At 42.2% G+C, this 16,712-nt stretch overlaps 2 protein-coding genes across 5 annotated transcripts in view; both read right to left on the bottom strand.

Moving 5' to 3' along the window:
* Positions 1–9,047, bottom strand: part of THSD1 (thrombospondin type 1 domain containing 1) — a 28,597-nt gene extending 19,550 nt beyond the window's left edge. Inside the window, exons 1-3 of one of the 4 annotated variants that reach the window (XM_053899991.1) lie at positions 8,912–9,047; positions 5,906–8,112; positions 600–1,565 (exon numbers count right to left, since the gene is read on the bottom strand). In XM_053899991.1, coding sequence (XP_053755966.1) covers positions 600–1,565; positions 5,906–5,963 — 1,024 coding nt within the window. In that variant the 5' untranslated portion in view covers positions 5,964–8,112; positions 8,912–9,047. Of the gene's footprint in view, positions 1–599; positions 1,566–5,905; positions 8,847–8,911 lie in introns of those variants that run through there. The other 3 variants (XM_053899990.1, XM_053899994.1, XM_019447667.2) reach the window with 3 other exon arrangements.
* Positions 9,048–12,128: 3,081 nt separating this feature from the next.
* Positions 12,129–16,712, bottom strand: part of VPS36 (vacuolar protein sorting 36 homolog) — a 30,301-nt gene continuing 25,717 nt past the window's right edge. The window contains exons 12-14 of the mRNA XM_019447664.2: positions 16,592–16,676; positions 15,609–15,685; positions 12,129–15,525 (exon numbers count right to left, since the gene is read on the bottom strand). Of these exons, the coding sequence (XP_019303209.1) occupies positions 15,432–15,525; positions 15,609–15,685; positions 16,592–16,676 (256 nt within the window). The 3' untranslated portion in view covers positions 12,129–15,431. The remainder of the gene's footprint in view (positions 15,526–15,608; positions 15,686–16,591; positions 16,677–16,712) is intronic.

The raw sequence follows: 16,712 nt of genomic DNA, 5'->3' as shown, positions 1-16,712 counted from the left end.
CACAGCAGCTAAGGTTTATTGGAAGCACCTGGTCCCTATATGCCAGGCACAATGCGGAGAACCGTGCACATGTATTTCACTGAATTCTCACAACTCTGAGGCAGAAACCATTATTATCCCTGTTTTACTAGTGGGGAAACTGAGACCTAGAGAGGTAAGCAGGGAGCTGGGTCTGCTTATCATTACTCCTAGTTTTTCAGATAAGGATGGACAATGCCATTTGCCACATTATGAGAAGGGAACCATAACAACGGTACAGCTCACCTAAATTCAAAATAATAATTTTGACTGCATGAATGCACCAGTTTGATTAAAAATTTTTTGAAATCTCAATACCAACCCGGGGGCCTAGGCGGCCCTTTCGGTTAAGCAACGGACTTCAGCTCAGGTCATGATCTTGTGGTTTGTGAGTTCAAGCCCCACATCAGGCTCCGTGCTGACAGTGCGGAGCCTGCTTGGAACACTCTCTCTCTCTCTCTCTCTCTCTCTCTCTCTCTCTCTCTCTCTCTCTCTCTCCCCCCTGCCCCTCCGCACCTTGCGCACGCGTGCTCTCTCTCAAAATAAATAAATAAACTTAAAAACAAAATCTCAATACAAACCTATGTTTCTCTGGATTAGCATGCACTCCCTCTCCTTTGTGGAAAAATGGCTTCTGCTTGAAACGCCAAAGTCAAAGCAGTATTTATTCCTCCCCATGTCAAATAAAGTGCAGTTGAATACTGTTCTCCTCTCTCCCAAGGTCAGGCTGTTTTCAGCCAGCCGAATGGTCCCTTCCCCAGGGCGTCTGGGGGCCTCCTTGAAGACCCCGATCACTCCCTGGACGAAGACGCACGGGGGAGGCAGCACCACCACCTCCACTGCCGACTCACACGTGAGTTCCGGCACCGTCACCAGTTTGTATCCAAATTTCTGGGCCAGGTCAATGGGTCCCGTGGAGGTAATGACCGAGTCTTGGCCGAGCAGCTTCAGCACCACAGTGACGTAGGCTTCCGGCCCCACGGGTGCACAGCCAAACTCAACCCACTGACCTTGAGAGAGTTGTGTCCTCTTGCTGGTTCTTATCTCCAGCGGCTGTCCTGGACTCGTTCTTGCCTCGGGAAGACTGTTGGTAAAGATGACATCCACCAAGATGTCAGGTTGGTCCGCAGGGAATGAGCACAGTGGTTGACTGGTAAAAAGTCCCACCTGGAAGGTGCCTTCCGCTGCCCTGGATGTCCTATTCAGGTCAACATGAAAGACAGGCCATTCCACCTTGAGAAAGGCACTTTGCTCCCACAGGTGGACTGGAGTGCTGTTGTCTGCCGCTTCCGGAGTCATGGTGAACCAGTAGTCCCCCGCCTCCTTGAAGTAGAAGCATTCGAACTCCAGTGTTCCCCGGGACTGGTTGGTCAGGAGGTATTTGGTGGTAACGGTCTGATTGGTGTTGGCCTCCAACAACAGGATAGATACATTCCTCAGCGTCCCATTAACCCCACTGACATACTGGAAACCCACCGATACTGTATTGTTGCTTAGTGCTACATGGCCGGGCTTTCCCAAGAGGAGGTATTCAGCTTCTGCAAGAACTGAAATGAAATGGTGAGAATTGGTTTTACAAAGGGATCTCTGAGCAGCACTGTTGGAGACATCAAAGAAAGCAGCACTTTAAACATAAGAGAGGGGCGCCTGGGTGGCTCAGTCGGTTGAGCGTCCGACTTCGGCTCAGGTCACGATCTCGAGGTCCGCGAGTTCGAGCCCCGCGTCGGGCTCTGGGCTGATGGCTCAGAGCCTGGAGCTGGCTTCCGATTCTGTGTCTCCCTCTCTCTCTGCCCCTCCCCCGTTCATGCTGTGTCTCTGTCTCAAAAATAAATAAACGTTAAAAAAAAAAAAATTAAAAATAAATAAATAAAAAATAAACATAAGAGAAGTGTGAAACTCAGCCAAAGGGTGCGTGAGTGATGCTGAGTGCGGATTCTGTTAGTTGGGCACCTGCACTGTTTTCATTCTAAAGTGGCTCTGCACGTTCATCCTCTTTCATGGTTATGCTTAAAACAAGGAATTAGAGACAAATACCCTGAATTCACCACATTCAACAAAGCAACACGTCTGCAATGAAAATCTATAAAGCGAGAGTAACAATTGATAATTCTCAAGATGTAAATCCAATACCTTACTTTTCTCATTTTAATCTGTTAAAAAGAAAAGGGGAGGAAAAAAAAGCCCTACATGGAGACATTTGCCCCCCAGGACGGCAAACCCAGACTTCATAGTTTCAACCTACCTGGGAATAAGATCTTTTCACAGTCAATCTGAAATTTCTTGCACTAGAGAGGTTATCTCCATGATAAAAAATACCTGCTAAAGACACCCAACTCCACACCACCCCCCCCACCTCCCCCCCCCCCCCCCCCCCCCCCCCCGGTAAAAAAGACATCTTGGCCTGAAAATAATCCCTTCTGTTCTTTTGCTAAGAACTTCTTGCCCCACCCTCCTTCCCATAAAAACCTTCCATTTTGTGCAACTTTTAGGACCATCGCTACTCGCTAGATGGGGCGCTGCCTGATTCAGGAATTGCTTCATAAAGCCAATTAGATCTTCAAATTCACTCAGTTGAGTTGTGTTGTGTTTTGTTTTGATAAATCATAGTCTGGTGTCTAGGTATTTGGGGGAAATGGATAAACAGTAAAGTGAGAAAACTTGATTTACATGATGCAATACAGACGGCTGTAGATGACTTAAAATGGAAGACATAAATATACTTCCAAGTTATTTTCTGATATTCAAGCCAAGTACTTAAGCATTTCTACCAGTAAAGGAACCAGTGCCCTTGGTTCGTATGAAGCAGAAATTTTTAGATGAATAAGAATTGCTGACACTTTCTTCTGCACAGGTCATCCAAGGGATAGAGTGAATGTTTATGAAATAGCCAGGCTTCTCGGCAATTTTAGTGACATCACAGTAACCATTGCTAGCCTCGATGTGATAGATGACTGCTAGCCCACAACTATCACTCAGTTAAGATCAATCATATCTTTTTAAAAAAGAAACCCATCAGAGCAGCTCAAGTAAAGAGTGGAAAAAACACAGACACACAGGAATCCTTGTTTCTATTTTGAATCCTATCCAAATACGTATCAAAGGAGACAGCATTTGGCAGGGCAACAATCAGCGGGCCCATGGCTAGGGTAAGAAACAATTCTAGATTTAAGGCACTCCAGGGTTCTTTTGGCTTGAAAAATAACATGTGTGAGCATGAATTTATTATTCTTATTGTGATTCTCTTATACATACATAATATACACATATCATGGCATACATATCATATATGTCCAAAGGCCATCAAAGTGTTATCTGGGCTGGTGGTCTTTAAATACACCCTGACGTGTATTCGGTTAATGATCATTAGAATCAGTACATGAATATATTGGCACATAGAGGTTTTTTTTGTTTTTTGTGTTTTTTTGAACGTTTATTTATTTATTTTTGTGAAAGAGACAGACCGAGACACAGACGGAGCATGAGCAGGGTACTGGCACGGAGAGAGGGAGACACAGAATCTAAGCAGGCTCCAGGCTCTGAGCTGTCAGCACAGAGACTGGATGCGAGTCTCAAACCGCATCTCACGAACATGAGCCGTGAGATCGGGACCTGAATCAAAGTCGGATGCTTAACGACTGAGCCCCCCACATGCCCCTGTTTTTCCTTTTTAAACAGCTCAGTGCTTTACACATTTCTTATTTGAGATGAGACGAAATCAAATATATAAAACTTGGATAACCTGGAATGCTTGATCAACACTTGCTTGAAAACCATAATAGAATGAAGGTTTTTTTTTTCTTTTTTTCTTTTTCCTTCAGTTAAAACGGAAGTTGAGAGATACTCTCGTTTGGAGGGAGAGAAGTCAAAGTTGAGGAAGGGTGCTGATTCTGACACAGCTGTGCCTGGTTCAGAGGCCACCCAGCACCTATTTGTAAACAGGTGGCTAAAGAGAAGCAGTTAAGACCGAGGAAGGAGTTACGACTGAGAACAAAGATCAGATTGACTTGAATCTCATGGGGCAGGACAGTTTTTAATGCATTTTAAGATTGAGACCACACACAACTTAGGATAACTAACAAACATGATAGAGATTGTCAACCAGGCAAATAAGACTCTGATTTGATGGGCATCCAATAAATTGAAAAGACACACAGGCCCAGTCAGTAATGGAGAAAAAAGATACAGTTGATGGGTTCCAGCAGCCCAGAGAGCAGGTGTACTGAGGAGAGAACTTGCTTTACTATAGAACTCTTATTTTCATAGACAAGAATACATCCTCATTTAGAAAACTGCAATTGAATTGTACCACATTCTGGCTACCACGGTGTGGTTTTCTCCATTCTTTTAGATCGCCTCTCCCCATTCCTTTATTATATTTAAAGTAATTGGTGTCTCAATATAAGCATGTTGCATTAAAAACAACAACTGTTAATGGTATATTTTGATCAATATCAAATGGAGAGGGAAAAAACCCAGGTCTAGGAAAATACTTCCTTTTCCATTAGCAGCATGTGCACTCAACTTCTATGTTCTTATTTTATGCTCATTGAACTTTTATTCTCATATTCCAGTAAGATATTTAGTCTCAACGACAAACATCCTTGCACACTGTGTACAAATGGAAAATTCTGATGTCTTTATCATTACGAAACCAAGGACACGTTTGTAATTTTTTGTATGAGGCTGTTGTTACACATGGAGTGATAGGGATTTTAAGTAGGGATGAATAACATTAAGATAATTGAATCCCAGGCTCATTTTCAACAAATCAAGCATCTTCTTGTTTAAATAAACTTCTTCAAACGAAAAGGCTGAGGAAAGCGATTCAATGGACAAAATGAACAGTCCACACTCTGGTCCAGTTATGTGGATGTGTCACTGATATCACACAAGCCATGATCCCTTGGATCATGTTTCTTCAATTTGAAAACAATTTCCACTCTTATACCATGAACTGCTTAGATGTCTATGAAATATTTGGAAATCATCAAAAGAAAAGTAGTACATTGTTGAATCTGTTAAGGTTCAGTAGTTGCATAAAACTCTCTGAGTAACGAACTCAATTTTCAGTTGAAACAAAGTGAATAAAGAAAAGTAACAGTAATCACCTACTCTAGGCTCAGACAAGGTGTTTTCCCTTTCTATTTTATCATCACAACAGCACTGTGATGTCAACAAGAAACTTGTCCAAGGCAAACAACTGGCAAGGACTGAAATTTGGACTGGTTCCAAAGATATTTTAACAGCAAAACTCTCCTGTAAAGTGAAATCAAACGGAGAATCCCAATTTAAAAAAAACAAACAAACAAACAAACAACCACACATTCATGTGTGTCTGAGAGTTTCAATGTATAATACTGAATTACTAGGACATCAGTCAAAGAAAATTCAACATAACATGCTTGTCTCCAGTTTGCTTAAATGAAAATGAGGGGCACTTGGGGGGCTCAGGTTATGATCTCAAGGTTCATGGGTTCAAGCCCCACATCAGGCTCTGTGCTGACAGCTCAGAGCCTGTAGCCTGCTTCGGTTTCTGTGTCTCTCTCTTTCTCTGCCTGTATCCCCATGCATGCTCTGTCTGTCTATCTGTCTGTCTCTCTCAAAAATAAATAAACATTAAAATTTTTCAAAAAATTAATAAATGAAATGCCTTTTTTTAAATTCTCTTTTTAAAGGCTTCAAAATATATTTAAAGGGAATTTTGCATCAATATATATAGAACCTTAAGAGAACCCAGGGTTGCAAGGATTCCAGTTTAAAAGGTACTGCACTATAGACGTGCCCTGCCTCCTTCATGCAGGGTCATCAACATCCATGCATTTATAAACCCCACGTTTATGTTTCTTCATTGACACTGACAGCATGATGTATACTTAATAATACTCACCATAGTCACAAAGTACCACCAAGAGTAGATTTGAAAAGTCTTTCAACATTTGTTTCATTCTGATCAGCAAAATCCCAGGTCTTTGGTCTCCTCATGTCCTTTCTCACATCCAAACTGTGTTTTTTTGTGTTGTTTTTTTTTTCAAAAACACCTGAAATTAGAATCTCAAAAAATGATGCCTCTGTTCAATGTGATTCACAAAATAGTAATCATGAAATGGCAAAACCATTCTGAGAAGTCAAACTTCATGGGTGCCACTGAAAATAGGGAGGACATTAACTTTCCCCGGGGAAATGATTTGTGCTTGTACGTCCCTTTGGTTCCATTACAGCTCACCTGTTAAGCACATTCAGGTGTGTGCAACACCAAGCTTATTTTTGCAAAACACCAAGTCTCTCATCTTTGTAACGTGTGCTTAAGTGGAGAGTTTATGTGCTGAATTTCATCAAAGTTAAGAGCCAGTCTGGATAACACACTTTCACCTATTTATCTGTTTGGCATTTCACGCCAATCAATTTGCTAAAATTTTGCCGAATTTTCATTTTGCACTGTGCTGCATGGACCGGGCTCGCTTCTACAAATGGACTTACAACCACTGTCTTTCCTGCACGTTATCTGGATTGCTTCATTTCTTAATGCCTAGGAGCTATATCAAAACTATCAAGCCTTTTAAAAAGATACTCAGAGTGTTGCATTTAAATGTGAACTCCCTGTGACACTGACTTCCATTGTTTAGGGTACTCTCAAGAGAAAACAAATAAATAACAATTATCATCTTCTGTCAGTTTCCCAATACTTGTTGCTGTCAGTAATGCATCAGGAGGCAGATGATTTCATGCAGCAGTCTTGCCAGACCACCTAGGAGGGTAGGAAATACCTTGCTGGCCTGTGCTTCAGAACGATTTGTGGGAGGGGGCACTTACTTTGTCTATAAATAGACTAGTCTATAAATAGACTAGACTGTAGAATAAGATCCAGGGCCCTTGTCAATTTTTTTCGATTGAAATCTACTAAACTATGGGCTAGTAAGCATAATCAACCAGGTCTTTTCTTAATGTTTACATTTCCCCATTATCCACAGTCTACTTTAATAATATACTATATTCCAAATATATATGTACATCTCTTCAGAAAAGACAGAAATTAATGGAATTAAAAGGCCTGTTGAAATAATAATAAAAAAAAAAAATCAACGGCGGGGGGGTACTGATTTGTCTCTACTAGCTTTCTTTCAGTAGGAGTTGGTTGAACAAAGGAAACACTGTACTTCCTCAAAGGGAAGCAGAGATTTGAAGTGTAATTAGGCAGATGATTAAGGGCCACTCCCCTCCCCAACATAAAAAGAAAATTCCACTTTGCTGGAATTAGGCATAGATTTGACCCAATCTTTTCCTTGAACCTGGACTGGGAAACAGGGTGGAAGACAGCAGGTGAACATCACCGTATCCCCCAGGCAAGTTTGGGCACTTAAGGCAATAAAACGCTTCCTTTTGAATTACTGATGCTCAAGTAACCACAGTAAGGAGGGGCAAGGATCCCTGGCTCCCAAAAGTTGAATGGGCTCCTCCCAAATTGCTTGATTTTCCATGATAACCATTTTTTAAAGAAGCTCCTAATCGCAACTGATGTGATTGTAACACATTTTCCTTCTTATAAAAATGATGAGTAAAACACAGAATAGTGTGATAATCTGTATTTAGAACTGAATGGAAATGGAAAAATAAGCCTACCTAAAAATCATAAGGATTTTTAAAATGTTCTTAAGCTTTTGAAAATAAATGCTTAAGTTTTACTATCCCATTCACTAATTTGAAGACCTTAAGAGAGCACCCCACAATGGAATGGAACGCTGGGTAAAAAGCACATTTTTTTAAAAAAATAAGATTCCTTCCTTCCTCTCTCTCTTTTTACTTTGTTTGCTTATTGTCTTCCAACATGTTGTTCCCAATACCAAGACTGTCTACTTTTACAACGTTTGGCTTGAGAATCATTTTGAGAAAATAAAAACTTACGTCTATTTTACACACATTTAAAAACACTTCTATATAGCATTCAGACATAAACATTTACAGAAAAATTCCAAATGCATCAGCTAGAGGGTAGGGAGAAGTAGTGAATATTTTCAGTGGCTAATGGCATCACGCCAAGCTCAGATCCCCTGTTTTTGCTGAAACCAGTTAAGATTGATTCCTACGGTGTCTTCATTGCTGCGGAAAAAGAAAAGGAATTAACCTAAACTCTACTAGGACCAATGATTTATCAAAGAATTAAAGGGAAAACAAAAAGAAGCAAAGTGACTCTATCCCTTCTGACAAACAGGCACACGCTCGTGTGCATCCATCTAATAATATTTATTAACCGGAAATCCCTAGTTCCAAAGCAGCCTGTGTAAACAGGCATTATTTATACACTCAGTGCAGCGGGCTCTGCCCTGGTCCCACGGACTGGACGCAGCTTCCCTAGGAGGCGGTGCGCTCCCCACATCTACAGTTTCCCAAGGGCCCGCAAGTCAAGTTCATGCCTGGAAATCTAGCCCTGCCCAAGTTGTCAGCACAGAGCTCCATTAAAATGAGGACCGTTCTGAAATGCTGAAATCTCATACAGTGTGTACCCCAGAAAAGATTTCTTTCTGGAAATAGGCAAACTTGTTCAGAAACGCGGAGCACCCCCAAGACGCTATCTTTCAAGGGTCCCAACCCACCGGACTCAACACCAGTCTGCAGCCAGCCCGGGTCTCTCGCCAACACCTGTGCCAAGAGAGCCGGGACTCCGAGACGCGCAGACGGACACTTTCTACAGAGAATCCCCTGGGGCGGAGGCTGAGCACCCAGCGGCGGAGGGAGCTGCAACAGCACCTCCACCTGCGCTCCGAGCCGGCGGGGAGGGCGGGGCGGGCAGGGTCCAACGGGTATTGCCCGACCCCCCACCCCCACCCCCCGGAGCCGCCGGGGACTCCGGCAGCGCAGCAGCGCCCACGGGGGCTGGGGGGCAGCAGGGTCTTCCTACCTCTCGGGACCGGCGGGCGCAGCGGCCAGAGCTGGGGCGAGCGAGGCGGGCGGCGGGCGGCGGGCTGGTGGCCTCAGGGGCCGCGAGGAAACGCGCACAGCATCCCGCGTCCCGGGACTGCCCGCCTGAGCCCGCTGGCGCTCGGCTCCGCTGCCCCGCCCAGGCCCGCCCCCGACGGACGGCGCAGGGAGGGCGGCACCGGAGGGCGGGGGGCCGGGCAGCGGGCGAAGTCAACCCCGCCCGCTCTGGGCTGCGCATCCTCCCAAGCGCGCGCGGCCGGCGGAGCCTCGGGGAGCCGGGCAGAGCCCCGACGCGCCCTCGCCCGCGGCCCACGGCCCACGGCCCACGGCCGGGGCCAAGGGCGAGCCGCGGTCTCCCCTCGTTCCGATTCTGTCACTTCTCCCCCGGTGTCATTTTCTTCTGGGGGACCACAAAAGTAGGTCATCCAAGTGGCCTAAATGGTGGGCAGTAAACTTTGGCTTCCCAAATGTTCTTGGGGATTGTCAAAAGAGAATCAGGTCAAGTGCATCTCAGTTTCGATTTTTCTCTCTCAGGAGCCAGAGTTGGTTCAATTAAAAACATAAAAAGTGACATTTAATAAACTCTTAATTCTCAAGTGTTAAAGTTGTCTTTTGAAAAGAATGCTAGAGGATAGAGCTGCACCTTAACAGCTGTGCTCGGTTTTCAGTACACGGAAAAAAAAATGTGAATAGTTTCCCATTTGCTTTTCTTTTACGCAAAATATACCATTTTACAGACAAAAGTAGTGTGTGGTAATAGAAATCAGAACATAGTGGTGGCCTCTAGGGAACAGGTGACTGGAAAGAGGCACCAGGGAACTTTGGGGATGTCAGATATGTTCTGTTGGCTGGGGTGTGAGTTACATGATCTATTACGCATTTGTTAAAATGCGTCCATCTTAAGATCTGTGCATTTCACTGAAATTTTACCTCAATTTTTCAAACAAAAATACAGCATTTGCAGGTGCTTGAATCCGTCACTTAATCTTTGAAAAGATAGCACAATTCTTTATCAGAGTTATCAGAGGTTGTCTGAGGTACCAAATTTGCTAAGTACTTATCTTGTCCAATAATTAATCCTATCAGTACCAACTCAATCCATCCAAGCTTTCACTGACAGAATCATCTAGTCCAACATCCATTCATCAGCTCAAGTCGGGATTTCTTTTCAAATACATGCCACAGTCCTTGGCGTTTTTGAAAGTAAAAGCTCAACATAAAGAGTGGGCTTTGGAGTTACAGAAAGCTTCGTTCCAGCCCTACCTCAGTAACCTTGGCAAACGTTTAATCCCTCCTCTCCCCCAGCATAAAAGGCATAGGTGTACTGACGTAGTGTGGTGACGAAGTGGAATATATATATAGAAAGCAACTTGCTCTGCATTAATCTTGCAGACACACACTCTCCCTACAAATCCACCCTTGGAATTTAGGAGGACCTAAATCCAGGTACAAGTGACTGGATCAGTGCACTTGGACACTTTTTAAGTAACAGCTGTATTGAGATGCTTGGTCATTTTTGTCTTAATCAGAATTCTTGCCAGACTGTGTTTCTGTCTTTGTTGCACATGTAAGGGTGTAATTTTTGGTAAAGGAACGCAGCATAGGCGTGTAGGGAAAAAAAGCTTCCAAAAGAACGGTGATATGGTCTTGCTGGGATTAATTAAAACAAGCTGCTGTCAAGGTACCTTTAATTCTCTTTCAGGGTCAGTGACTGGTCTAGTAATTTTGTGCAAATTGTGTAAAACGTATTCACAATCTCAACAGTGTCCTTTACACACATGGAGAGATCTTTTATTTCCTCAGATAATGCTCTGAGAGAAAAGCTTTAACTGACTCATGATTATCAGGACTCAAGGAAGAACACAAATGACCCAATTTTCACCTGTAATAACAAGATCTTACACGTGTGTTAACCTGATTTCTGGCATGCTTCCCACATCATGGATATGCCCCATGTCATGTAAGACACAGTATCTCAGACGGGCTGAGTCCTGACAAGTCTGGTTGAGAAACCTCTTGGGCATATGGTAAAGGACACAGACTTAGGTTTGCGAGTAAATTCATGACACATCATAATCCAAAAATCATTCAAGTATTCAGCTAATACTTAACTAGGAGCCTACCATGTACAATCACTGACCTAAACCAGAAAAGATTTAAAAGATTCAATTATATGAATCTTTGAGCTTTATTTTTTTTTAATGTTCTTATTTATTTTTGAAGGAGAGAGAGACAGAGCATGATCAGGGGAAGAGCAGAGAGAGAGGGAGACACAGAATCCAAAGCAGGCTCCAGGCTCTGAGCTGTCAGCACAAAGCCCGATGCGGGGCTCGAACTCATGAACTGTGAGATATGACCTGAGCTGAAGTCGGATGTTTAACCAACTGAGCCACCGAGGCGCCCCTTGAATCTTTGAACTTTAAAGAAACCCAATTCCTCTATTTTTTTATGGCTCCAAGACAAAATATAGTCATGTACACAGGACAGATAATAACTATTATGGAATTTAGAAATAGAGTCATATACTGAAAACAGATTTTTCTTTTTTTTTTTTTTTAATTTTTTTTTCAACGTTTTTTATTTATTTTTGGGACAGAGAGAGACAGAGCATGAACGGGGGAGGGGCAGAGAGAGAGGGAGACACAGAATCGGAAACAGGCTCCAGGCTCTGAGCCATCAGCCCAGAGCCTGACACGGGGCTCGAACTCACGGACCGCGAGATCGTGACCTGGCTGAAGTCGGACGCTTAACCGACTGCGCCACCCAGGCGCCCCTGAAAACAGATTTTTCTAAAGCAGGTAGGAATGAGCACAGTATGATAATTGGGGTGGAGATGGAGAAGTGAATGGGGAAACAGTTAAGAAAGGGAAGTCTGCAGAGTCAAAGGAAGTATGCCCCAGGAATGGGAAGGGGCACACCTCATGCTGTTCCTCTAACCCAACAGCCTCCACTTACTGACGATCTCTTGGTCCTTGCGAGCCTAGTTTATGAGGCTCTTCCTCTCCCACAAGAACTAAAGGATCCTCCTTCTGTCTTGCACAGCATGTACCTGTGCCCCTTCCATTCCATCTTCAGGTAAGGTTGTTTACATGTCTATTTCCCTAACTGCGCCACCCTTTTAAAGGTGGGGACTGTATCTTATTCATTTTGTTTCCACCCCCCACCGGCAGCCCACGTAATTCCTCACACAGTCAATATGGATTTTTAACAAAAAAATTTTTTATTGAATTGAATGGGAGATAAAGTAGGATAAATGGAGCCAGGTTATAAATAGGTATATACATGAGAGTTCATTCATTCAGTTAATATTTATTGAATGCTTATTGTGTGCCAGGTTCTGTTCTAGGCTCTGAGGATATATCCACAAACACACCAGACAAAAAGCTCTCCCCTTACGGAGCTCACACTCTAGATCTGTCTTAATAAGGGATGGGATTAGCAAATAAATTCACAGAAATTCAACCATAACTCTTGGCCAAAAAACAAAAACAAGACACACATTTAAATAGTTTACTTATTGGTGTTATAAATGTCTACTGTTGCTATGTAGTTTTTATTGTATATTGTACTTACTATATTCATAATATATTCATACCCATGTATCACTCTATAGGGATTCGACCTGTAAGACGATATAAAGAACTTCGCTGGCAATTTAAGAGTTTCAGGGATCATTTTAAGCATGCTTGATTTCATTCCAAGGCACAGTCTTTAAAAATCTAACCAGCTTATATGTGTGACTCTACTGTACCAAAGTGAAAACGCTGATATTGTTGGGCAGAGCATGAGAATGACCACCTGATGAATCCATGTCTGGTCAGGCGAGTCTGGTTATAGGGAACCAATACTTGGAGAGACAGTACATTCACGAGAATGCACAGGGTTAGTCAACCGTGAAATTCACATCAAGAATTAAAAAAAAAAGTTCATGAGCCATTTCCCATTCTTTTAGAACAACTAAAACAGTAAGATCTTGAGGTCAAAAATAAAGAAAAAATGTTTAACGTACTGGCTTATTCTGATTAAAAGTTTATCATTTTCATATGTTTTTCAAAGAGTATTTTAAAAAGAACACCAAGGTAAGAAAAATCATTTACAAGTTTTCCAGTAATTTTACTCTATATACATTAATTCCAATCATTTAATCCTGAAAACAACCTGCACTTGTACAGTGTAAAAAAATCTTTGATAGTGACTAGAAAAATTCCATTATCATAAAGCTACAAATTTATGCTCCTAAGAGCAAAGTTAGTAAAGCAAAAATAATAATTATACCAGTGATAAGCACCGAGATGAATTTTTTTGCATTTAGGGCCTGATTGGTTGTATTTAAACATAACTTCTACCAATAGAAGACCAAAATAACATCTTATTTGGCAAAAAAAAAAAAAAAAAAAAAAAAAGGAGGGGGAGGGAATGGGTGGGTGGGTGGAATCAAAAATATACATATATAAGTCTAGAAACAGTGAAGAATGCCCACTTTAACAGTAAAATCAATCATACTTGTTTTCTAATTAATGTGACATGTGCGAAATATAGTCATGTCACTTTTCTTCCTCCTAGTTCACTTTATACAACTTAGACTGCTCCACTTCTGTTAATGTGTTGTCACACTAATGTAAACAAATATGTTGAACCGTGGGAGTTTGCTGTAATGAATCCAAATCCTAAGAGCTAGATCCAGTAGCTCAAACAGTCTCAACTGCAATTCATCCCAACCGCTGAAACAGATTATTATTTACCTTTGTAATTTCTGAAAAGCCTTAGCCAGATGAGACATCATGTGTGTAAGCGTGTGTGCAAGTGCGTGTGAACATGCGTGTACAAGTCTGCCAGAGCAGTGTGAGTGTAACCCAGAAACAGGAGTGCCACACAAACACGTCTGCACGGTGGCCTGAAAGACATGGGGCCATTGTTTGGCTAGACACTGAATTCCCCCAAAACAAACCTGAGGCTGAACAATGAGGACATTAGGGGCTATCTGTCATCACGATACAGAATGAGCGACAAGTTTGGAAAATGAAGACATTCCCGTAAGGCTGGAGGATGTGAAGCAGCAACAGCCACTTTTGCAGGTGGGGATCAGAGACTGACTCTGGCTGCAGTGGGAGGGATTCCCTGGGTCTACAGCTGAGGATCCCTGCAACTCCCCAAAGGGCATCTGCAGGGGGCCCTCCACCTCACTCAGTGACATCTTAGGGATCCCAGAGCTTAAGCCTGGGTATCCCCACCTGCTGGTCACCATGGGTCTCTCAGTGCAGACGCTACCCCTTCTGGAGGCTTGGCCGAAAACCATCCCTGCTTCCCACTTTCGACGCAGTCTTAGAAGGGGATCTCTTTGCGTCCCTGTGGGGTCCCTGAGTTTGAGGTAATGCCAACACACCGACATATGAAGTCAGGCAGCCCACTTTAGAACTCAAACAATCGAAATTCAGGAGTAGCCAGTTTTTGTTATCTTGGTAATACTTGCTAGTGACATAGTTTCTCAACACAGCTTCTAATATATGGGGTAAAGAAAAAAAATATTGCTGGGATATGAAATATTTTTTTAAAGTGCAGTGTTGAAACTCCTTAAGAGTAGGAAAAGGAGACCAATTACTTGTCCCCTTTCAATGTTCCTGTCCTTGGCTTTCCAGGTCAAAGAGCACCAAGGTTCCTGTTTAAGCGACCTAAAGGTTCTCCCGGCCCCTCCCCCACACAACCCTAGGGAATTCCTGAACCCTCTAAGTTCCAAATTTGTAATCACATCTCTGGGCGTGTCTATACAGCTCATTAATTCAGTTTCAAAATCCACAGCATTTTTAAAACAAAATGACATAGTTGCATTCTTTAAATGCCAGCTATGAAATCATTACTTGGAAAAAAAAAACTAGCCAGACTATACATACGTAAGTCAAATACAACTCTCTCCTTTTTTAAGGTGTCTGTTGAAGACATGCTTATAACTGCTTCTAAAGAAAAGCCCTTACTTAGGAGAAGCCTCACGTGGCGTTCTGTGGTTTCACGTCCTGTTCAGTGTTGTCACTTAAGCTACACTGTACGTATGACTTGCTTCATGAACACTCTCCCATAATGGGCACATTACATGCAGAGGAAAAACTTTGTTTATAATTCAGTGAATTTTAGTCACACCAGAAAAATGATCTAACCTGTCCAAACACTCAACTTCTTCCCCCGTTAATAACTAGATTCCCTTCTTTAAAAAAACAGATTTGAGGATCAAGTTAAAATTCACCATATTTCAAGTTAAACCCTGAGGGCTCTATACAACTGCAGCATGATTTCCAACTCACTATGGCATTCAGTTTTCTGTATTTTCCTATATTTATCCTAAGTAAACTTCCTGGACCGTAATATTTAGGGAGAAATTAAAAGGGTTTTATATTATAGTGTAAAGTTCCAGAAATTCTCAGTTCATCACGGTTTACTCTGAGCTCAATGTCATACAACCTCTACATGATACAAGTGTATGGACACGAAGTATTTTAAATACAAAACCCTTAGCTCTGTGTCATAAATAAGTTTGGGTAAAACCGCAAGCCTTCCACTGAATCATCTCGGCAAAGATGGCCCATCTTCTCTGCCAGAAGCAACCTAGGAATCAAGGGGAAAACCACAATCATCTGTCCATTCAGAAACACAAACACAGTTGTAATGAAGACCAAGGACTCGCTTACCTTTCCTTAGCCAGGAGGACAGACATTCCCACCAGCTTAGCAAACTCTTCTGATGTCAGGGATCCCTTTTCTGAAACCTAACAGAAACACAGCAGGAAAAAAATATGATAATTTGGCCACCTAGGTACTAACCTAGGGAGAATGTCTACCATTATGCTCAGGAAAGAATATATTGGATTTCCTAATAAAACTCAAGAATATTCAATATTGAACTAAATCTTCTTCACTAATGCTCAATTCCACAAATGCGGAAGGGCCCAGAATGAATATAGCAGAGCCTAAAACATCACGAAGCCCTCTACAAAGTTACAAAGGCACTGTACTAAACCGCCAAAATAACCCTTGATATTCTGAAAAGGAACATATAATAAATTCTAATGGAGTACATACTGCATGTCCCACATATAGGGTCCTTATATATAGGTTTAGCTTAAAATATACGGTAGAAATATCTATAGTCTTGAGGTTTTCCTCTAATTTAAAATAAATGTAATAAATATTTAAATTAGGCAGGCTCGCCACAGAGGCTATGAAGGCAGTAATGTTTCAAGTCTCCTAATGAGTAACAGCAGCAGTTTGGCTGGTAAAATCCATCTAAACTACAGTTCCTTTTCGTGTTTTTTTGAAGCAATTATTTCATAAAACAACTTGTGATGTTTTATAAGACTGTTTACGTAGGTGGTACTGACAGAAAAAGTTCAGTCAAGGGTAACATTCTGATGAACAAAGTTAAAAACCTGTCCACAAGACTGAGTTTCAAACAAAAAGATAACACCTCAGGAATTCTAATTCTCCTTGGCAAGTCTCAAAAAGCTTTAAAAGTATCATTTTGATTAGTATTCACTAGTGTTAATAGGTGTTTTTAATTGGGTCTACAAACATTACTTTTTAGAAAAATTAAATTCAAAAGGAAAGCCTGTTTCTCAAGTTGCTATGGAGTCACGTCTTGGTGGGCAGACTAATGAGGAAACTGGTTCACATACGGTCTCCAAGGCTGAGGCCACCATTTCCTCTTCCTTGTGGGACTGAAGCTCAATTACCATGACGCCACTGTCAAAAACTCGGAGCCTGAAAACCGCAGATGGGAAAACCAAGCTGTGAGTA

The sequence above is a fragment of the Panthera pardus genome, unplaced genomic scaffold (genome assembly GCF_024362965.1).
Source record: "Panthera pardus isolate Hobbes unplaced genomic scaffold, ASM2436296v1 HiC_scaffold_1, whole genome shotgun sequence".
Classification (NCBI taxonomy): domain Eukaryota; kingdom Metazoa; phylum Chordata; class Mammalia; order Carnivora; family Felidae; genus Panthera; species Panthera pardus.
The sequence above is the reverse complement of the archived record's forward strand: the minus strand, read 5'-3'. Positions and strand labels throughout refer to the sequence as shown.